General features: G+C 42.2%; 1 protein-coding gene across 7 annotated transcripts in view; it reads left to right on the top strand.

The window, feature by feature from the left end:
* LOC125454335 (ATP-binding cassette sub-family B member 6-like) overlaps nucleotides 1-23,002 on the top strand; it is a 221,157-nt gene that overhangs the window by 45,154 nt on the left and 153,001 nt on the right. For all 7 annotated transcript variants that reach the window (XM_048534994.2, XM_048534995.2, XM_048534992.2 and 4 more), the window contains one exon: nucleotides 7,492-7,681. In XM_048534994.2, coding sequence (XP_048390951.1) covers nucleotides 7,492-7,681 — 190 coding nt within the window. The remainder of the gene's footprint in view (nucleotides 1-7,491; nucleotides 7,682-23,002) is intronic.

Raw genomic sequence — 23,002 nt, 5'->3', positions numbered from 1 at the left:
TCCACCACTGGTCAAAGGCCTGGTGGCCGGGCGTGCGTTCTGACTTTGGTGCCATCTTGCCTCCACTGACACCCTCACCACTGAGTCCTCACTGGACCTTGCCAATGCAGACGCTTCCGATGCTGCTGGGTACTAGACTGTTCTAAACTTGACCCAGCCACCGTGAGTTCACTTTGGACCCATGTCTCTGATGCTGCTGGGTCTTGTGCTGGGGCCTAATCTTGCCTCCACCACCGCCTCCATGAATCTGAGCTGGGCACAGACACAGCCAGGAAGCCAAACTTGCCTCTGCCGCAGCAGCTATGAGTCAGTGCACGAACTGCCTTGTTGATGCAGAAGCTGCCTGGACCTCAAACTCACCACTACCACAAGTCCGCACTGGGACCACTCGAGTCCTTGCTGGGCTCACTTACGATGATGCTATTGCAGCAACTGAGCACTTCAACAGGCAAACAAAATAAGAGGAAAAAATGAGAAAAGAGAGAGGGGAAAAATGAAAGAAAATAAATTAAAATGATAGTATAGGGAGCGGACAAGCCCTGCATTCTGAAGCCCTACTGCCACCTTACCATGTTAATGACTTTGCTCATAGCATTCATCCAACAATATTCTATGCAAAGCAGAATAGGGTCAAACTTATCCCAGTTATAGAGGAGTTACACAGTGGGGCAGAGAATAAATCTTGGAGATGATGAGAAAAGTTACAATGGCAGTGCACTAATCATGGGTGACTTGAATCTTGTGGTTTGGGAAAGTCAGATTGACTGATGAAGAAGTCACCTTATATTCAGGACAGTTTCCTAGAACACAGTGTTGCCCAGTCAGGGATCAGGCTATTTTGGATGTGGTGATATGTAATATGGCAGGTTTAATAAATGAGGTCAGAGTAAAAGATCAGAAACAGTGACCAAAAAATGGTAAAATTTAGCATTCGCTTGAGAGGGAGGAACGTGGGTTGGAAACAACTTTACGAAATTTAAATAAGAGTAATTACAAAGGAATAATGGCAGAGGTTGGTGGAGTGTACTGGGAAAGGGATATAGCAGCAAAGACAGGTAAGGAATAACGGCAGATGTTTAAGAAAGTAGTTAACATACACAGCAAAGACATTATTCCAGTGAGAAAGAAGGCATCTAGGAAGGAGATATGCCACACATGGTTAAGCATGGAAGTTGAGGCTGGCATCAGTTTGAAAGAAAGAAAAACCTACATTGTGGCAAAAGTTAGTGCTTCTCGAAAGGATTTAGAAGTTGTAAAAACCATCAAAAGATGACCAAAGAATTGAGAAAATAAATTTTGAAGGTAAACTTGAAGTGATAGGAAAATGGACAGCAAAGGCTTTTTTAATTATTTTAAAAGAGAGAAACCAAAGTGAACATAGGCCTTACAGAGGTTTATAAAATCATGAAGAGGATGGATAGGGTAAATAGACAAAGCCTTTTCCCCGGGGTAGGGAGTCCAAAACCAGAGGGCATAGGTTTAAGGTGAGAGGGGAAAGATTTAAAAGGGACCTGAGGTGTAACTTTTTCACACAGAAGGTGGTGCTTGTATGGAATGAGCTGCCAGAGGAAGTGGTGGAGGCTGGTACAGTTATAACATTTTAAAAGGCACCTGGATGGGTACATGGATAGGAAGAGATTAGAGGGATATGGGCCAGATACTGGGCCAGTGGGACTAGATCAGATTGGAATGCCTAATCAGCGTGGACGAGCTGGACCAAAGAGTCTTTTTCCGTGTTGCACGTTTCTGACTCTATGACTAAGTAATTATAATAGGGAGCTTTTAATGAAAGAAGGGGATAGTAGTAATGTAGATTTCAGGGAAAATCAAGAGTTTCTAGATTATATTTGGAAGAATTTTCTGCATTTGATCAGTTCAAAGGTGAGAAAAGGACTGCTGAGCAATGAGGTGGGTCAAATCAATTGGGAACAAAAACAGAAATTTCTGGAAAAGCTCAGCAACATCTAGCAACAGTTCTGAGCAAGGATCACTTAACCGAAAACACTAATTCTGATTTCTCTCCACCAATGCTGGCAGACTTGCTGAACTTTTCCAGTAATTTCTGATTTACAGCATATGCAGTTCTTTTAGTTTTTGCCAAATGAATTTTAGTCAGGGCATATTTAGGAAACAGTGGTCTTCATATCATTTAAAATTTCAGTGAGCTCTGGAAAAGTTGGAAGAACAGTCTAGAGTAAAAATAATTCTTTTGAGGGAGGGCAAACTTCAGTGAGGTGAAAATGAATCTTTCCCAGATAATTTGAAATCCAAGATAACAAAGTGTGAAGCTGGATGGACACAGCAGGCCAAGCAGCATCTTAGGAGCAAAAAAAGCTGACGCTTCGGGTCTAGACCCCTCATCGGAAATGGGGGAGAGGGTCTCTTTCTCCCTCCCCCATTTCCCATGAAGGGCCTAGGCCCAAAACATCAGCTTTTCTGCTCCAAAGATGCTGCTTCGCCTGCTGTGTTCATCCAGCTTCACACTTTGTTATCTTGGATTCTCTAGCATCTGCAGTTCCTATTATCTCTGATACAATTTAGAATCCAAGATTGGCAGTCAAAAATGCCACAGAATGATTGATCACCTATAGTTTGGCTGCCATTAAAGGAATTCCACACATTGCAAGAGATGAGGAATAAGACAAAGCAAAAAACTTTGATATGGCTAGATTTAACCTAGTCCTCAACAATATCAGTCCTACTTACAAGGTAAGGCCTTTCCTTTTCTTTAATTCAGAAGCTGCTGGAGAGGTAAATATGCTATTAATGAAGTGGAATGCTCCTCCTGTGAGTTGTGAGAGATTGAAGAGAAGTCAAATATATCTTGCAACTAAGTCTGCAGGAGCCATGTCCACCAACAGCTTCTGTCAGACCATATGGATCAGTTAGAGTAGCAATTTGTCTCAAGTGAGGAACGTACAGGAGGCAGAAAGTTTTATGGTTAGGGTTGTGGCCACACCAGAAGTTAAGACAGATAAATGAATGACTGCCAGGAGGGGTGGGCAGGCAGTGCTGGAATCCCCTGTGGCTATTCCCCTCTCAAACAGGTATACTATTCTGCATACTGTTGAGTGGTGGCCTCTCAAGGGAAAGCATCAGCAACAGCCAGATTAGTGGCACCATGACTGGCTGTGCTATACAGCAGGGAGGGCCGAAGTGTAGGTGAGCAGTAATGATGGGGCACAGGCATTTGTGGTCACAAGTGAGACTCGAGGATGGTGTGTTGCTTCCCTGGTCCCAGAGTCAAGAACAAACTGAAAGGGAAGGGAGAGCAACTAGAGTTCATGGCCTACATTGGCACTGGCGACGTAGGCAAAAGAGAGACAAGGCCCTGCGAAGGGACTTCAGGGAATTAGGTCAGACATTGAACAACAGGACCTCTGGAGTTGTCATCTCGGAATTATTCCCTGTGCTACATACTAGTGAGAGTGGAAATAGGATGATTATGCAGAGAGAGGGCTTCAGATATCTGGATTGATGGGATCTCTTCCAGGGCAGGAGGGATCTGTACAAGAAAGGCAGATTTCTCAAAACTAGAGGGCCACTAGTACCTTCGCAGGGAGGTTTACTAGTACCACTCAGGAAGGTTTAAACTAGAGTGGCGAGGAATAGGAACCAGAGAAGTCAGTCAGCATGTGCAGTGATTTGAGGAGAAGGTAGAAGTTAAGTCAAGTAAGTCTTTTGGGAAGAATGGACAGGACCAGGCTAATGAGCACAGTCGGACTGGTGGTTCCAGTGTATTTATTTCAGTGCAAGGAGTATTACTGGTACGGTAGATGAATTTCAAACCTGGATTAGTACATGGGACTACAATGTTGTTGCCATTACAGGAACTTGTTTGAGGGAAGGACAGGATTGGCAACTCAACGTTCCAATGTTTAGATGTTTCAGACATGATGGAGAGGGATGTAAAGGCGGTAGGGGAGTTGCATTATTGATTTAGAGCTGATCACAACTGCATTGAGAAGACATCTTGGAGGGTTCATCCAGCAAGCCTATAGGGGTAGAAGTTAGGAATAAGAAAATGCAATAACTATGATGGTGTTATTCTCTAGGCCTCCCAAAAGCTAGTTAGAGGAACACATATGTAGGCAAATCATGGAAATAGTTTAAAACAACAGGATTGTTTTAACTTTCCCAGTATCAATATGAACTCCCTTAGTGCCAAGGGACAGAATTTGTTAGATGCTTCCAAGAGGGTTTCTTGAAACAATGTGTCGATAGACCAACTAGAGAAGGGGCTGTAGTAGTCCTTGTATTAGGGAATGAGCCTGGCCAGGTGATCAAAGTTTCAACAGTGGAGCGTTTTAGAAACAGTGATCATAATCCTGTAAGTTTAAAATAATTATGGATATGGATGAGGATAAGACTGGTGAAAGTGCTAAATTGGGGGAAGGCTAATTACAATAGTATTAAGTAGGAACTGAAGAAGTTAGATTGTGGGGCATGCTGTTTGAAGATAATTCCATTCCTGGTATTTGGGAGTCTTTTAAAGGCTAGGTGATCAGAGTTCAGAACCAGCACATTCTGGTAAAGTTGAAAAATAAATATAGCAAGATTCAGGAGCTCTGGATGATGAGATGCTAAAAGTTTCGTCAAAAATTAAAAGAAAGTATATGTAAAGTTAAGGAAACTGAAATCAGACAAGGGCTTTGAGGAATGTAAAGGAAGCAGAAAAGAACCTAAACAAGGATTAGGAGGGCTAAAAAGGGCCATGAAATGTCCTTTGTCAAGTTGGATTAAGGAGAATCCCAAGGCATTTTATGCATGTTTTAGGAGCAAGAGGGTATATAGGACTTTGATATGGCTACAGGAAGATTAGGGAGTGCTGTGTTAAGTTTCTAGGGCATGCCAGTATTAAGAATGAGGAAGTATTGGGTGCCTTGAAAAATCGTAAAGTAAATAAGCCCCCAGGGCCTGATGGGATCTAAGCCAGGATACTGAGGGAGGCAAGGGAAGAGGTTGCTGGGGCCTTGTCAGAGATTTTTGTATCCACTTTAGCCACGGGCAAGGCCCCAAAGTTAGGAGAATAGCCATTGTTGGCCCTTTTGTGCCTGAGGGGCAACAGGGATAATCCAGGAACTAAGTACCGGGTCAGCCTTACATCAGTGGTAGGGAAATTATTGGGAGAACATTCTTAGAAGATTTAGTCATGTTTGGAAAAGACTAGACTAATAAGGGATAATCAGCATGGCTTTATGCAAGGGAGGTCTTGTTATGCAAACTTGATTGAGATTTTTTGTTTGGGTAAGTGATTGAAGATGATTGAGGGTAGGACAGTGAGAATTGCCTACATGGACTTTACTAAAGCGTTTGATAAGGTCCCACATGGTAGTCCAGTTCAGACTATCAAGCCACATGGGATCCATGCTGAATTGGTAAGTTGATTACAAAATTAACTTCCTCATGGAATGCAGAGGATATTGTGCTTTTCTGACTGGAGGTCTGTGACCAGCAGGACCTGTATTGTTTGTACCAGATATTAAATGATTTGGATGTAAATGTAGGCTGTCTAATAAGTCAGTTTGCAAATTCTATACATTTGTGGAGTCGCAGATAGTGAGGAAAGTTGTCAGAGGATACAGTGGGATATAGATCAGTTAAAAAATTGGGCAGAGAAATAACTGGTGGAGCTTAATGCAGACAAGTGTGATGTGCTGTATTTTGGGAGGTCAAAAGTATAGTAAGTGGCAGGAGCATGCTTTTAAGAGCATTGATATACAGAGGGATCTGGATAGGGTGCAAGTCTATAGCTCCCTGAAACTAGCAACACAAGTGTAAAAGGTGGTAAAGAAGGCATACTGCATGCTTGCCTTCATTGGTCGAGGCATTGAGTTTGAAAGTTGGCATGTTACATTGAAGTTGTATAAAACTTTTAGTTAGGCCGCATTTGGAGTGTTGTGTGCAGTTCTGGTTGCCACAGCATTGGAATGATGTGGAGGCTTTGGAGACGGTGCAAAAGAAGTTTACCAGGTTTTTTTTTATTTATTCATGGGATGAGGGCATTGCAGGCTGAGCCAGCATTTATTGCCCATCCCAAATTGCCCAGAGGCCAGTTAAGAATCAACCACATTGCAGTGGGTTTGGAGTCGCATGTAGGCCAAACAGGTAGTTTCCCTCCCTAAAGGACATTAGTTAACCAGCTGGGCTTTTCCTGACAATTGACAATGGTTTCACATCCATCATATTCTTAATTCCAGATTGTTTTTGAATTCATATTTCATCATCTGCCATGGCAGGATTTGAACCTGTGTTGCCAGAACATTACCTGGGCCTCTGGACTAACAGTCCGGTGATAATACCACTAGGCTATCACCTGTCATATTGCCTGAGTTGGAGTGTATTCCCTATAAGGAGGGGTTTTCAATGGAGCGCCGAAGGCTGAGGGGTGACCTGATTGAAGTATATAAAATTATGAGAGGCACGGATAGGGAGGGATAGTCAAGTCTTTTTCCCAGGGTAGAAATGTCAACCACTAGGCTTAAGGTGACGGAAGGAAAGTGAAAAGGCGAGACAAGTTTCTTACACAGATAGTGGTATGTAGCTGAAATGCGCTGCCAGGGGAGGTGGTAGAAGCAGATATGGTAGCAACTTTTAAGAGGCGTTAAGACACAAGTGTGAACAAGTGAGGAATAGAGGGATATGGACCATGAGCGGGCAGATGGGATTAGTTTAGAATGGGCTTCTTCTTCTTTTAAAAGGTACAAGAATTCATGGCCACCGGATTTCAAGTGAGAGTTGGAGTGAAGGGTAAATTTTCAGAGTGGCAGGAGCTGGGAAGTGGTGTTCCACAGGATGTATGCTGGGACCCCTGATTTACAGGTGCTGCATAATGTGGCTAAACATGAAATTATCCAGTTTGAGAAGAATAGAATATCTTCAAACGAGTAAAGATGTTGGCATGTAAGAGCAAAAACATTCTGCTGTAGTTATGTAAAGTTTTGTTGAGACTGTATTGCAATAACATGAACAGTTAAGGCCTTCCCTCAGAAACTACATACCTGCTTTTAGTTGGGTGGAATATGCAAATTTGTCTCTGCTTTTGAATATACACATACTGAATATCTACAACTGTCTAGGGTGGAAAATCCCAAAGATTCACAAGTCTGTTCATGAACAAATCCCTGCTTCATTCTCAGGTTTAAATGCCTACCCTTTACTACAAAATGATGACCCCCAACTCCTCAACTTGCTAGCCAGAGTACACACCCTCTCAGCACATACCATACAAGCGCACAGATCATTACCTTTCACTTTTCTAAACTCTCTAGTGGAAAGAGACACTTTTTCTGCCCAATATCTCCTTTTACAGAACCGCCATCTCATTCAGGAAACAATCGTGTGAACCATTACATCTCACCTGGACTCATTATTCCATGGACAAGGAGATTAAAACTACTATTTATAAAATTTGTGTCTGAACAAAAGTTGGAGTGTTCATTTTAACTTTTTCGATACTCAGCCTCTGACCTATTTTGCTTTTCTTTCTAGCCCCTCTTGAATCAGAATGGCACCGGTCAGTCAACTTGGAAAGACTTCCGTAAAAAGGTGCAGTTGCTTGTGCCGTACATGTGGCCGAAAGGAAGTTTATTGCTGCAGATGCTGGTCCTGTTATGCTTGTGTCTCCTTGCAACAGAACGAGTCATTAATGTTTTTGTGCCTATCTACTACAGAAACATTGGTAAGCCTTTAAACTTTTTTGTTTCTTGAGCTCCCCTGATAAAATAACTTCTGTGCTTACACTGAATGTGGGGAATATGCTGTGAAGTTAGAAATATTCTCCATATGACAAGCTGAAGTGTGTCTGTACACCTGAAATGAGAAGTGCCAAGTGGAAGTTCTATCTTGGTCTGTTCTGGAGTTCCATAGCATCAATTATGCTAGTCTTTTGTCAAATCATTTCACTCTAAGTGATTTCAAGAAACACTAAAGATACTAGATACTACAAAAGCCATGGGCCTTGACAATGTTCTGGCAATAGTACTGAAGTGATCTTTTCCAGAATTAACTTCACCCTCGCTAAGCTGTTCCAATACAGCTACAGTATTGGCAGCTACCGGTCAATGTAGAAAATTGCCTAAACGTGTTCGGTGACAGAAAGCAGGACAACTCCAACCCAACCAATTACCATCCTGTCAATCTATTCTTTATCATCAATAAAGTCAGAAGTCACATGATACCAGGTTATAGTCCAACATGTTTATTTGAAATCACAAGCTGACTATAACCTGTGACTTCTGACCCTGCCCACTGCAGTCCAACGCTGGCACCTCTACAGCACAGCTATCATCTGTCAAGTGATAGAAGATGTCATCAAGAGCGCTATCAAGTGGCACTCCCTCAGCACTAACCTGCTCACTGATGCTCCTGGTCTCATTGCAGCCTTGGTTAAAAAACCTGGAAAACCCAGAGGTGAGGCAAGGATGACCGCCCTTGGCAGCATTTGACTGAGTATCAAGAAACTCTAGCAAAACTGGAGTCAGTGGGATTCGAGGAAAACTCACTTGGAGCTGGAGGAACACAGCAGGTCAGGCTGCATCAGAAGAACGGGAAAGTTGACTTTTTGGGTTAGGTTATTTCCGAAGAAGGGTCCCAACCCAAAACATCAACTTTTCTGCTCCTCGGATGCTGCCTGACCTGCTGTGTTCATCCAGCTCCACGTTGTGTTGTCTCTCACTCTAGTTCTTCCTATCTCCGAGGAAAACTCTTTGCTGGTTGGAATCTTATCTGTCGCAAAGGAAGATTCTTGTGGCTATTGGAAGTTAATCATCTCAGCTCCAGAACAAGATTGCACAGGTCACTTGGAATAGGTATTTTTAATCAACATGTACAGACATACTATGTTTCACTGTTGGAGCTGGTGGGATTTAACCTGGGCTTCCTTGTTTATAGGTAGGGATGTTACCACTGTGCCACAAGAACCCTTCCTAACAATCTTCAGCTGCTTCATCAACAACCTCTATCATAGGGTCAGACATTCGCTGTGTACTGAACAATGCTCAGCACCATTCATGACCCTCCATACTAGAGCATCCTGTACCCATGTGTAGCAAGACTCGAACACCCTTGAGCCATGGGCTGGCTAGTGATTAGTAGTATATTTGTAGCATACTAGTGACAGGCGATGATTTTCTCAAGCAAGATACAATCCACCCAATGTCCCATGCCACTCATTGGCATTATCATCGTTGAATCTTTCACTGGGGTTACCATTAACCATAAGTTAAATTAGACTACCATATAAAAACTGAGGCTACAAAAGCCGGTCAGAGGCTGGGAACTCTGCAGCAAGTAACTTGCTGTTTTTGTTCCCAGTGTATGTTCACCATCTATAATTACAAGAAACACAAAAAAAAATCAGTCAGTCTTGACCGACAAAGGAAATTAAGGATTGTACAAGACTAAAAGAAAAAGCTTTAAATGGCCAGAAATAGAAATAATTTTGATGTTTTAAGAAGCTCTTAAAATACAGCAAGACAAGGCCAAAAAACTGATAAGAAAAAATGAATTCAACCTAACAAAGCACAAGAGAATGGAATGTAAAAGCTTCTACAGGTATGTGATAAATGAAATATTTGGCTTAGATTAATGTAGGCCTATTAAAAACAATTTAGGAGAATTTATAATTGATAAAGGGAATAAATGTATTATGTTTGGATTTTCCAAAAGTTTTTGAGATGGCCCCTGTAGTGATTATAACAAGGTCAGTCTGGTGACCGTCATAGAGTATGAGTTCCCCGACTGGGGCTGTTAATCTGATCCAATTAGGGAGCCCTGGCTGACCCATATAAACTGTAATGTCAGATGTCCTATTCTTTCAGAGCTGGATCAGCGTCAAGGACTTTCCGTGTGTAAATGAGGGGTGACTTGGTGAAGGAATACTGGCCTCTAGAACATAGAACAGTACAGCACAGAACAGGCCCTTCAGCCCACAATGTTGTGCCGACCATTGATCCTCATGTATGCACCCTCAAATTTCTGTGACCATATGCATGTCCAGCAGTCTCTCAAATGTCCCCAATGACCTTGCTTCCACAACTGCTGCTGGCAACGCATTCCATGCTCTCTCAACTCTGTGTAAAGAACCCGCTTCTGACATCCCCTCTATACTTTCTTCCAACCAGCTTAAAACTATGACCCCTCGTGTTAGCCATTTCTGCCCTGGGAAATAGTCTCTGGCTATCAACTCTAACTATGCCTCTCAATATCTTGTATACCTCAATTAGGTCCCCTCTCCTCCTCCTTTTCTCCAATGAGAAAAGTCCGAGCTCAGTCAACCTCTCTTCGTAAGATGAGCACTCCAGTCCAGGCAGCATCCTGGTAAATCTCCTCTGAACCCTCTGTTCTGTGGAGTTATATTTTAAAAAATTCATTTGTGGGATGTGGCATTGTTGGTTAGCCAGCATTTAATTCCTGTCCCTCCTTGCCCTTGAGATACTGGTAGTGAGCTGCCTCCTTGAACCACTGCAGCCCATTTTCTGTGGGTTGACCCACAATGCCGTTAGGGAGGGAATTCCAGGATTTTGACCCAATGACATCGAAGGAACAGTGATATATTTCCAAATCAGATTGGTGAGTCACTTGGAGGGGAACTTGGAAATGGTGGTGTTCCCATATATCTACTGCCCTTGTCCTTCTAGATGGAAATGGCTGTGGGTTTGGAAGGTGCTTTCTGAGGATCTTTGGTGAATTTATGCGGTGCATCTTGTAGATAGTACACACTGCTACCACTGAGTGTTGGTGGTGAAGGAAGTGGATGCTTGTGGATGTAGTGCCAATCAAGTGAGCTGCTTTGTCCTGGGTGGTGTCAAGCTTCTTGAGTGTAGTTGGAGGTCCACTCATCCAGGTCAGTGCGAAGTATTCCATCACATTTCTGACCTGTACCTTGTAGATGGTGCACTGGCTTATGGCAGTCAGGACATGACTTATTCAACCTCGACCATCTTCCTATGTGTCAGGAATGACTTCTACCACTGGAGAGTTTTCCCCCGATACCCATTGATAGCAGTTTTGATAGGGCTCCATGATACTTGATCAAATATGGCCTCAAGGGCTGTCACTCTCACTTCACCTCATTTCAACTGTTCATTGTAGTACTGAGGGTGTGCACTGCTGTCAGAGATGATGTCTTTAGGGAGAAATATTGAACCAAGGCCTGATTAAAACTTGGAAGGAATGGAAGGTGGGTTACTGATACGCAAGCACTTGACTTATGCTATCAAGAATCAAAATCTACCTGAGGCGTTTCCTTGCAGAATGGTATAGAACAAAAATATCTTTTTTGTTTTGTGCATAATGTTGAAGAAAAACACGACTTCTACCTTTAAAAACTTGTCGGATTTAAAGGATTTTCTTCTCGCCCTGTTTCAAATCTACGTATAATTGGTTTTCATAAGGTGGTCTACTGCACACATCCTGCAAGGCCCCATTATTACCTTGCCACCACAGATGCAGTAGTCAGTCTCCCTATAGTTCTTCTTCCAAGCAACTATACCCATATCAGCGTTGCCTTCTTTTTCTCGCTGAAACTGCAGTCACTGACTTTTAAGATGCTAATCTTCAAACACGCAGAGTAAATGCTCTGCCTACTGCTGTCTTCTTGTCACAATATACTACATTACATCCTATGGTTGTGGTTTTTACTTCGAACCACTGGAACAAGGAACAAAGCTCTACCTTACAGCAGAGTCTCTTATTATGGACCTTCGGCTGATGTACAGGAAGTTTGAGTTAGACATATGTTCATATAATAACACAAGCTAATTAATAGGAAAAATTGAGGAAGCTGGTCAAAATCCTTAAGAGAAGAGTAGATTGAGGAGTTACTTCATAAAGAGGTTCTGTTGTGAAAAGTTGCTGCCAATAACAATCTCCAGGCAGTTGGATTTGAGCGGTTGAGGACCCAGCAGAAAGCTGATGATTCTGTGTTGGCTTAGGACTCAGAAGAAGCTTTGAATGAACCATTCATTGTTCAGTGCGGCTAAGAGTGGGACCAAAAGAAGGGTACAAGCAGTAATTTCTTCATGTATCGGAGAAACATGGGAGCTCTGGGAAAACTGGGACAGCACCACTTTGGTGAAGCTAACTGCGTGACAGAGTTGGTATTATAACCTTTGAATGGGTTCAGAAGTATGGCCTGAGGAAGCAAGTGGAATGTAAAGGAAAACATTTGAACAACCAGCACATGAGCTGTTGTTGAGGCAATACCTGACGGATTGGCTTCCAAGAGAGTCCATGACTAGGTGTCCGTTTCTTTTCTTTTTTGTTTTGCTCTCATTTATTCATTTTCCTTTTCACATGCCTCTTGCCCTCGAACTGCATCAGTGGTGATGAATTGAGCCAGCGCAGACCCAAGTCAAAGCCCAGTGTGGACTTTTCTATTCTGTTGCTGTTTTTTTTTCTCTGACTTTTAACCTTGCTTACCTTCTCTGGAGAGGAACTGGCATCTTCAGTGGTGGCTGCATTGCCAAGATTGACTCAGCATGGCCTGGTGGTTGCAACGTCATCGGTGGAGGCACGATGGCACTGAAGAATGACAACATGGTTCTGCAGCAGCAGTGCAACAGAGGCCTCGTGCTTGTGATGGTCTCAGCATCGGGGTGGAAGAACCCAGATCCACAGCTAAGCACTTGAGAAGAACTGTGACATTAAACTTCTGACTTGATTTCTTTATTTTCAACTTTATACCTAGGATTTTGAACCTAGGAACCTTTTGTATGTTAAGATGGCACTGGAGAATAGTGACTTTGGACACTTTTTTTTACTGTACTCCAGTATCCTTGTACTTGATTACATGTGACAATAAAATCCAATTCTTAAAGTGAAGAATGGGAATCCGCTGTAAAAACGTGAAACTTTTAATGAGTTTTGGTGACCCACAATTTCATTAATACTGGAGGTTGGATAACTGACAAGGCTGGGATTTGCCTTGACTGCAGCTGCCATCACGATATATCTGTTCACCCATATCTTCCTCTTGTTAATTCTGACTGTTTAGAGTAAAGGCTGTGTGGTTAATATATAAATTGTGTGCATGTATTAGATATTATTTTATCTCTGGAGTTCTTGTCACCCCAGCTAATGTAATACTAGCCAGGTTCCATTCTGAATTCTGGCTTGTCTCGAGTGATCAACTGTTTTTGTTTGTCATGGTGGTCGGTCACGAAACTACCAAATGGCAACCAATGTACTTTTAACAAAAGAGCATCAAATTTTATTATATGCAAGAAGGGACACAAAATCAGAAAGAAAGATTCATTCCCTTTATCTCATCAATGCTCTTAATCAAACCTCTGAAGAATCAGCTGTCTCCTTGTCACCTGAGCAACAAGTTCTAATGTGTTTCCCTTCCAGCAAATGTTACATATTCGCTCAAAGCTATTTTTGTCAGTTAATGTCTCTCCCAGAAACCATTAAAACAAGCTGCAAACTCAGCTTAATTATTACTCGGCATGGGTACTCTAAACTGAAGTCTTATCAGCCTTTTAGGATGTCTTCCTGTCTGATACCCCACACTGTTTTCTGCTTCAGGAGTCATCACCTCACTAACTTGTAACCATCTCAGGATTTCTCCTAAACCCTGACTGCTGGAACAAAAATAGAAGTTTCTGGAAAAGCTCCAGCAGGCCTGGCAGCATCTGTGAAGACATGATGGAGAGAGAACTGACTGCCTGGAGATTGCTCATAATGGCAAAACTACTGTTTGTTATGAGCTTCTTCACTCTCCCTTCTCTCAATTGTTTTCTCTATTTAAGAGCACAAAATCTCTAATAACACCATGAACGTTCACAATCAACCTTGTATCCTTCTGTTTTTGTTTTTTTTCCCAAAAGAATATCATCTTGCGGCTTTGCTGTCGAGGTAAATATCTGCGATTTCAAATATTGCTCACCATCTTTAAAACAATAAACTAAACAGATTGTAATGTAAATTTGAAGGTCTTATTTGGGCTTGTGACAAAATGTAACAAGGAATTCAGGAGAAACCCTTTTAACTCAGTGCATGGTGTGTGGAACTTCCTCCATGGAGTAATTGAGGAGAATAGCCCAGGGAGAATGAAATTGAAAATGTGAGGGAGAGAGGCTTGGAGGATTATATTGATATTGAAAATGAACTGGCCCAGGTTGCCTGTTGTGGAGTTCTGTTTGAATTGCAATTAACTCACCCTTGCTCTGTCACTTTAGGAGCAGATTTTGTTGGACATTATTCTGGCTAGTGTCACTACTAGCTCAAGTCAGGAGAGGGCAGTGTTAGCTAGTCACATTGGTCTTTTCAGTATAAATATGTGTTAGCCAGAAACTGTCATTATTCCTCGACAACAGAAATTAATCCCCATACGACCACATGCTGAGATTTCCAAAAAAAATGAAGTGAAATTTTATCCTTTGTATTTTATGGATCTGTAGAGCCTGGATATTGCTAGAATAAGCAACACTGAAGTAATAAAAGTAAAACAATACATTGTGACACAACTACCATCTTTCACAACACCATGGCATTTCGAAGCATTTTACATCTTTGACAGCTTTTTCGTATTATTTTATGGTTAAACGTTGAATAGATCACAGGGGAGAGTCCCCGCCTCCTGTTTTAAATAGTATTATTGGATTGTTTAACATGCATCACATCTACTTTGGACTTAGCATCTTCCAGTTGATTCTGCTGGTAAAGACCACAATAGCTATTATTTCTGTAGCCAGATCATTCTGATTGAAAGAGCGGATGATAAACCATCATTCATAGGTTCATGAAAATATTGTCCGTATAAACGGCAAGATTTCATCTTGTATTTTTTTGCAAGTTTGTATGATACTTCTGAATTAGCCCAGAACTTATGGCACAGATTCACTTCCTATTTATGATGTGCTTATGATAAAGTAGAATTTAAATATTTTGTATGTTTGAACAGAACTTGTATACGATGAATGTACAAAAAAAAGCATTCTTCATTTGGGATGGTACAACCTACAGAATTTGCTGAAGCTATCAAGACCAAAATGGATCCATTAGTCTAGACCAAGGGGCTGCTTTTTGAAAATTCACTCATAGGATGTTGGCATTGTTGGATGGGCCACCATTTATTGCCTTTCTCAGGCTACCTTGAGAAGTTGGTAATGCGCTGTCTTCTTGAACTGCTGTAGTCCCTGTATCATAGGTAGGCCCACAGTGCTGTTAGGGAGGGAATTCCAGCATTTTGACCCAACGACACTTAAAAAATGGTGATAATATTTTCAAGTCATGGTGGTGAGTGGCTTCGAGGGGGACTTGCAGGAGGTGATGTTCCTATGTATCTGCTGCTGTCATTCAGTGCAATTTAACTAGGTTTAAGTGCTTTCGCCTTAATTTGGCAAATTTCCTTGACTTTGGTTCTGGGAGTAACAAAAGGCATAAGAAAAGAACAACAGTCACAGTTTGGTCAGATATCAGTTGTGGGCAGAAGTGTAACCATACCTATAGGTGGCACGGTGGCTCAGTGGTTAGCACTGCAGCCTCACAGCGCCAGGGAGCCAGGTTCGATTCTAGCCTCAGGTGACTGTCTGTGTGGAGTTTGCACATTCTCCCCGTGTCTGCGTGGGTTTCCTCCCACAGTCCAGACGTGTGCAGGCTAGGTGGATCGGCCATTCTAAATTGCCCATAGTGTTCAGGGATGTGTAGATTAGGTGGGTTACAAGGGGATGGGTCTGGGTGGGATGCTGCAAGGGGTGGTGTGGACTTGTTGGGCCGAAGGGCCTGTTTCCACACTGTAGGGAATCTAATCTAATCTATATATGCCTGAAATAAATTAACACTTGCAGTGCTGTAATGGGTGGTTTGGACTTGAAGTTAATGCATATGGTTAATGGCTATTGAGTTGATAGAAGTGACTACCTGTTTTAAATATGGATGTTCCTTAGGATAGATGTTTTCTAATCAACCTGATCAGAGATGTCATCACACACCTCTTGAGCAGGTGGGACTTGAACCCAGGCCTCCTGGCTCAGAAGTAGGGACACTACCACTGTATTACAAGTACCCTGTTTCATAGGATAAGGACATAGGTCCAACCATCTTCAGCTGTCTCATCAAAAGCTTTCCCTCCAATGTCAAGACAGACGTAAGGATGTTTGCTGATTGCTCAATGTTCAACATCATTTGTAGCTCCTCAGGTGCTGAAGAAGTTTGTGTCAAAATACGGCAAGACATCTTGTATCCAGGTTTGGATTGACAAATAGCAAGTGTCATTTGTGTTTCACAAATACCAGGCAATTACCATGTCCAACAAGAGAGAAAATCATACCATTGTCCCATGACATTCAATGGTGTTAATATTTCTGAATTCCTTACTATCAATATCTTGGGGGTTACCAATGATCAGAAATGGAACTAAACTAGTTACATAAGTACAATGACTACAAGAGCAGGTCAGAGGCTGGAAATCCTGGAGTTGGGTAATCACCTCCTGCCTCCCCAAAACATGTCCACCATCTACAAGGTACTAGTCAGGAGTATGATGAAATACTCCCCACTTGCCTGAATGGGGGCAGCTCCTTCAACACTTTGACAAGGAATAGTATCCCTGCCTACTGAAGATGGACAACTTGATTCAAGGAGGCAGCTCACCATCACCTTCTCACGGGTGACTGGGATAGGAAACATATACTAGCTAGCCCATGACGCCCACTCCCATGAATGAATGAATTTAAAGAAAACTCAAACTGACTGAGCAGGGCTGATCCATAGTTGTAATTTCCTGGGACTTTCAGAATGTAATGTGCTTTTTGAGATCTGTAATAGTAAGCATGAAAGAAAACATTGATAATGCTAATGAAGGCCATTCTGTGGAATACGTGTCATACTGTGGACACTACAACATTAATTTGTTCTTACGAAAGAGTATTACACCAAATTACTAATTTCCCTACACAATAGTCCTTACCCATATGAGTAGAGTGAAACCTGCCCATAAAGGTGTAGAGGAGCTAGGCCTGTCTGGTGCAACTGTTAGAGTTGAAATGTCATATTTTAAATAAAATGTCAAGTTCCTCTGAATAGGAAGGTACAAAGAGGCTGCTGCAATTGTTGTCTTGAAAGATATCTTCATTCAGCTGCATGCTTTAAATTGAAACTTCCCTGGGGCAGTTAAGCTGCTCCCTCAATTGATAGAAAGTGGCAGTGTAACTAATCGGAGCCAAATGTCACTGAACAATTACATAACAGGTTTGGCTCAATTGGTGAGTTGTATTCTGAAATGGTGACGAGAGCGAGTACTGAAGCAATTCGATCTTCGACCTTCACGGAGAACCTAAATGGTGGAATCATCTGGCCATTCCTGTAGTTCAGGTGGACATAAAAGATTCTGTGGTTATATTTAGAGAGTGGAAATTGAGTGATTGGGCAACATACCATCTTTGACTTACATCAACACCCAAATGCCCACTCCATTATTGTTTTGCCAGAAGCTGTCAGGGACATTTCTAAGAGATGTGGTTATACCTAGTAAGGGGTCATGTTTCCTGAAACCTGTGGATCCAGTCTCCGTTCTGGACTGAGCAGACTGCAGTGATCTTTCTCAGAAGCACGTAAGAGTTCGATGATGCTTGTCATGAACACCTCTTCTCACCTTCCTCCCTGCCAGGGGGAAGTTGGAAGGGTGTACACTTTAGCAGGATGTACAGAAAATCTCTATTATTTAAACTGAGAAAGACTCCAAAACAAAGGGATTAGGGAATCCTCATGCATAAATCACAAAAAGATGGCATCCATGTCCTGTGAGTAACATGATGTGGAGGTGCCAGTGTTGGACTGCGGTGACTTCACCTGATGATGGAGTGGCACTCTGAAATCTCGACATTGTAAATAAACCTGTTGGACTATAACCTGGTGGTAAGTGACTTCTGACAGTGTGGAATAGCGACAGCAAGTTACCTGTTGTCATTTATTTCCTGAAGAGTAAGGTGATGCACTTCAGTCAGAAGAATATTGAAAGAGCGTATTAAGTAGGGAGTACAAAATCAGGAATAGGGGGCTGGATAAAGTAGATAGAGAGACGTTGTTCCCCTTTTGGTTCACTGGGACGTGGGCATCACTGACTGGCCATAATTAATTGCCCAACCCTAGCTGCCCTTTAGAAGGTGGTGGTGAGCTGCCTTCTTGAACCACCCCAATCCATGTGCTGTGGGTAGACACAAAGCCTTTGGGGATTTTGACCCAGTGACAGTGAAAGAACAGCAATGTGTTTCCAAGTCAGGATGGTGAGTGGCTTGTGGGGGAACTTGTGGGTGATGATGTTCCCATGTATCTGCTATTCTTGCCTTTCTAGATGGAAATGGTTGTGGATTTGCAAGGCGCTGATTGAGGATCACTGGAATTAGATGCAGTGCACCGACTAGAAAGTAGACGCTGCTGCTACTGACCATCGGGTGTGGAGGGAGTGGATGCTTGTGGATGTGTTGCCAGTCAAGCGGACTACTTTATCCTGGTCGGTGTGAAGCTTCTTGAATGTTGTTGGAACTGTACTCATCCAGGCAGAAAGCAAGTGGTCTGTCACTCTCCTAATTTGTGCCTTTTGAATGGATAGGCTTTGGGGAGTCAGGAGGTGAGTTACTTGCTACTGTATTCCTAGCCTCTGACTTGCTGTTGTAGCTACTTGTTTATGTGGGTAGGCCTGATGAGTTCCTAGTCAGTGGTAACTGAAGGATGTTTGTAGTGATGGTAACATCGTCGAATGCCAAAGGGCACTGATTAGATTGTCGCTATTGGAAGTGATGTGGCATTTGTATGTTACTTGCTACTTGGCAGCGCAATCGTGGATATTGTCCAGATCTTGTTGCAGTTGTAAAAGCAACCAAAATAAGAGGGCATTGATGTAAAGTGATACACAAGAATCAAGGATGATTTAAGAACACAGTTTTTCTCATGGTGAGTAGTTACGGTGTGGAATATGCTGCCTGGATATGTGGCGAAGGCGGGTTCATTTAAGGCATTCAAGAGGACATTGGTTGGTTACGTGGCTAGAAATGGTGAGCAGGGATATGGGGGAAGGAAAGGAGATTGGCACAAGGGAATAGAATCGATACAGGCACGTGGGGCCAAATGGCTTTCTGTGTCTTAATTCTGTTATTCAAGGGGAATGGAGTATAAAAGTAGGGAATCCTTGCTAAACCTGTACAAGTCACAATTTAGACCACACTCCAAACACTGTGAACTGCTTTGGTCCCCTTATCTAAGGAAAGGTATACTGGGAGTGGAGGCAGGCCAGGGAAGCTGCACTAGATTATTCCTGAGTATGGAGAGGGTAATAAGGTTGGGTCTCATACTCCTTGGAGTTTAGACAAATGTTTAGAATTAGTTTTTAGAATTTAGATTTTAATTTGTATGGATGAAGAATAAAGTGGAAAAGTGGAATTGAGGTTTATCAGCTCAGCCATGACGTCTCATGTCAGAACAGATTTGATTGACCAAGTAGCCTACTTATAGTGCCAGGACTTGCATATGCAGTGTGGTCCCCCATTTGGAGTTATTCCTGTGAAGTAGTGAATCTTGTACTGTTTGGAACATGGTTGACGAGGTGGATCTCATTTGAGTATGAGTTCCCTATTAGGGCTGTTAACCAGGGCCAATCAGTCCTAGCTGACAGATAGAAACAGGAATCTCCTCGCTCTAGGGATGTGCTCTGAGCTAGCTGGTCAGAGTCCATGTACTGTGCACATGCAAATAAAGGGTGACTTAGGGAGGGGACACTGACCTTACTGGAGTTATTTTTCTTGCCCTCTCTTTGAAGGTTCATGTGGAAAGATTACTTGGGATCTAACTTAAACCTATAAGGGTCCAGAGTTACAGATAGCACCTTCTCACCCCTTTGTAATTTTTCATCTTTCTTCCAACTTAATGGCCTTCAAAGATATGAAAATATCAGGTCTGCATTGAGCTAGCAGATTTCTTTAAAAGTTTATTGAAGGAGATAAGTGAATGAAGATATTGCTAACAGTGTGAAATCTAGTTTGAGCAGCTTTCTGAAAGCTGATCTGGAACATGATTTGTTGTTGCTTTTTCATACGAGTGCCAATCATATTGACATCCCCATCCAGTTGTTGGAACATTGAATGCTTTGGTTGTGGGATCTCTCATTTGCTTGAAATAACAGTCGCTCTGACTAAAGAAGCCTGACCCTTTCTTTGCTTTTTCTGTTTTGTCAAAGTCGTCAAAATGCCTTTTAAACAAAATCCTTGCTGCTTGCTCTCTTTTCTTCCCCCACCCCCCTTCCTCGTTCCCTGAACTAGTCTCGAAGGATATCAAAAGAGCCTGTGAGTTCCTCCTGACGAGAAATGTGTTGGCGCCACATTAAAGAGGAAGAGTTAAATGCCATCTTTTGAAATGTTCATTGACCTTTTATTTGGGGGTGGGTGCCGAATGAGGGGGCAAGGTCGGTTTTCTCACCAGCTGAGATTAAGGGCAGTGTTTCTTTAACAAAAGCAATGCCAAGCCGGTTTACTGGCTGAGACAAGGCTCCTTTTGTATGGCAGTGTAAACGATTGCCAAAATGAGATGGCGGAGGATGGGAGACTGACATGGGACGTGTTTCTGCTATTTTGTTTCTCAATCTGCATCTGCACTGAAAAGGCAGCAGTGACTTCAGAGAGTGGAATTAAGTTAAGGACTGGCCGGGGCTCAGATGGTGGTTCAGAACTTGGGCTTGGGGGGTGGTGTAATAGTTCCACTAACTCATGGGTGCTACTGCATGGTCCTGATTCTAATATTCTTAGCAGTCCCATCAATAGGAGCGTGGAAGATGAAGTTCCTTTCTTGATATTTATTGAGGTGAGAATGGATTCTGACAAAGATGAATTGTTTTGAATTCCTGGCTAGAATCCTAAACACTAAGATAACTATTACAAAATAACAGCACTTTAAGATTAAATTGTCATCTAACCAAAGCAAAATACAGCAGAAAAAGCAATGCTGGTAGAATATGTGGAGAGAGAAACAAAGTTCATATTTCAGGTCTATAATCTTTCATCGGAACTGAAAGAAGCTAGAATTTAAATAGGTTTGAGGCAAGTATAAGAGAAATCAGTAGGAAATGTTTGAGCCCTGCATCTCTGGACCACAACATTTCCTGGATTTTCGCAATATAAAACAAATCTAATTTGATTTATTATGGTCCAAAATAATGTCTACATTCAAATACATTTGCCAAGTCACAGTTTCATCCGTGTCACTTTGCAATTTTGTCTGCATTACTAACTATGCTGCCAAGGTGTATCATTGGTGTATTTGGACCGACTTATGTTGCACATGATTTAATTTGCAAGTATAGTTGAATCCTGGAGTAGTTCCTTGTAGGACAGGTGTCTTCCTTCCAATTTTTGTGTGTGTATATAACTTCTGATCTCTACCATTCCACTGCCTAACCAACCTTCTGAGCAGATCAATAATTTGCTTTCAATTCCATGAATTTCAATTTTACCAACAATACCTTGGAACCGAGTGGAATGCCTTCTGGAAACCCATAAAGCTACATTAGTAGACATTTTCCTCCCTACCACTGTACAGTAACTTCTTTAAAAAGTTCATTGGACTCATTTATAAATTCATGTTGACCTTTAATCTCTAAGTGCTCGAACACAGTGGCCTGACTTGTTTTATTAAGGGACCCACTGAGATTAGACTATCTGTTCTAAAATTTCCTGGTTTCTTCTGTCAGTTTTCTCAAATAGCTTTATGATATAAAGGGGAAATTCCTAAACTGATATATCTTAGAAATAACTTTCCAAACTCGAAGGGCGACACGATGATTCAGTGGTTAGCACTGCTGCCTCACACCGCCAGGAACCCGGGTTCAATTCCACCCTCGGGTGACTGTGTGGAGTTTGCGTGTTCTCCCCGTGTCTGTGTGGGTTTCCTCCGAATGCTCTGGTTTCTTCCCACTATCCAAAGATTTGCAGGCTAGGTAGATTGGCCATGCTAAATTGCCTGTCGTGTTCAGGGATGCGTAGATTAGGTGGGTTATAGGGGGATGGGTCTGGGTGGGTTGCTTTGAGTGTCACTGGATGTGTTGGGCCAAAGGGCCTGTTTACACACTGTAGGGCTTCTATGATCTATATCTGATTTATTGTCGTGTACCAAAATACAGTGAAAAGCTTTGTTTATAAGCGGTACAGGCAGATCACAACAAGCAAAGGATGTACAGATCAAGAGACTTAGAGGCAGGCAGGTTACACTGCAGATTACATTATTTGAGGCTATAGTCCATTCAACAGTTTGATAAGCCGGAAAGAAGCTCTTCCTGAACCTACTCATGAGTGTGTTCAGTCTGCAGTTTCCCCAGAGTTTGAGTTTGATTTATTGTTGTCACGTGCACTGAGATACAGGGAAATTTTTTTTTTTGCATGCTACACAGTGTGCAGAATATTGTGCTGAGAAGGTGTAGAGAGAATAATTAGAGTTAACATTTGAGAGGCCTGTTCAATTGTCTGATAACATGGGGAAGAAGCTATTCTTGAATCTGTTCATATGTGTGTTCAAACTTTTATATCTTCTGCCCAGCCGAAGAGGGTAAAAGAGAGTATGACCAGGATGGGAGGGGTCTTTGATTGTGCTGGTTGCTTTCCTGAGGCAGTGGGAAGTAGACATGGAGTTAGTAGATGGGAGGCTGGTTTGTGTGACAAACTGGTATGTGTTATCGACTCCAGTTTCTTGTAGTCTTAAGAAGAGCATCTGGATAGGATGCTTTTTATGGTGCATCCACAAAAATTGGAAAGTCCTTTTAAAGTCCTGGGAAAACATCTTGTCCTGGATATTTGTCACTTTGCTGCCATTCGTTTTCTACAGTGCTATTTCCTTGTTTATGTTAACTTTAGTGAGTTACAGTCCTTGAGCTGTGATGAGTTTCCTTGGAATGTTAGGTGTCTTCCGCTATTCTGAAGATTGACATCAAATGAGTATTTAGGCAAGCCTGCAATTTCCTTATTTTCATTTGGAATATTACCTGCCTATGTTTTTACGGAGGCCACCTTGACTTGAA

Source organism: Stegostoma tigrinum, chromosome 7, assembly GCF_030684315.1.
Source record: "Stegostoma tigrinum isolate sSteTig4 chromosome 7, sSteTig4.hap1, whole genome shotgun sequence".
In the NCBI taxonomy this organism is placed as follows: Eukaryota; Metazoa; Chordata; class Chondrichthyes; order Orectolobiformes; family Stegostomatidae; genus Stegostoma; species Stegostoma tigrinum.
This window is presented reverse-complemented; position numbering and strand designations above follow the sequence as displayed.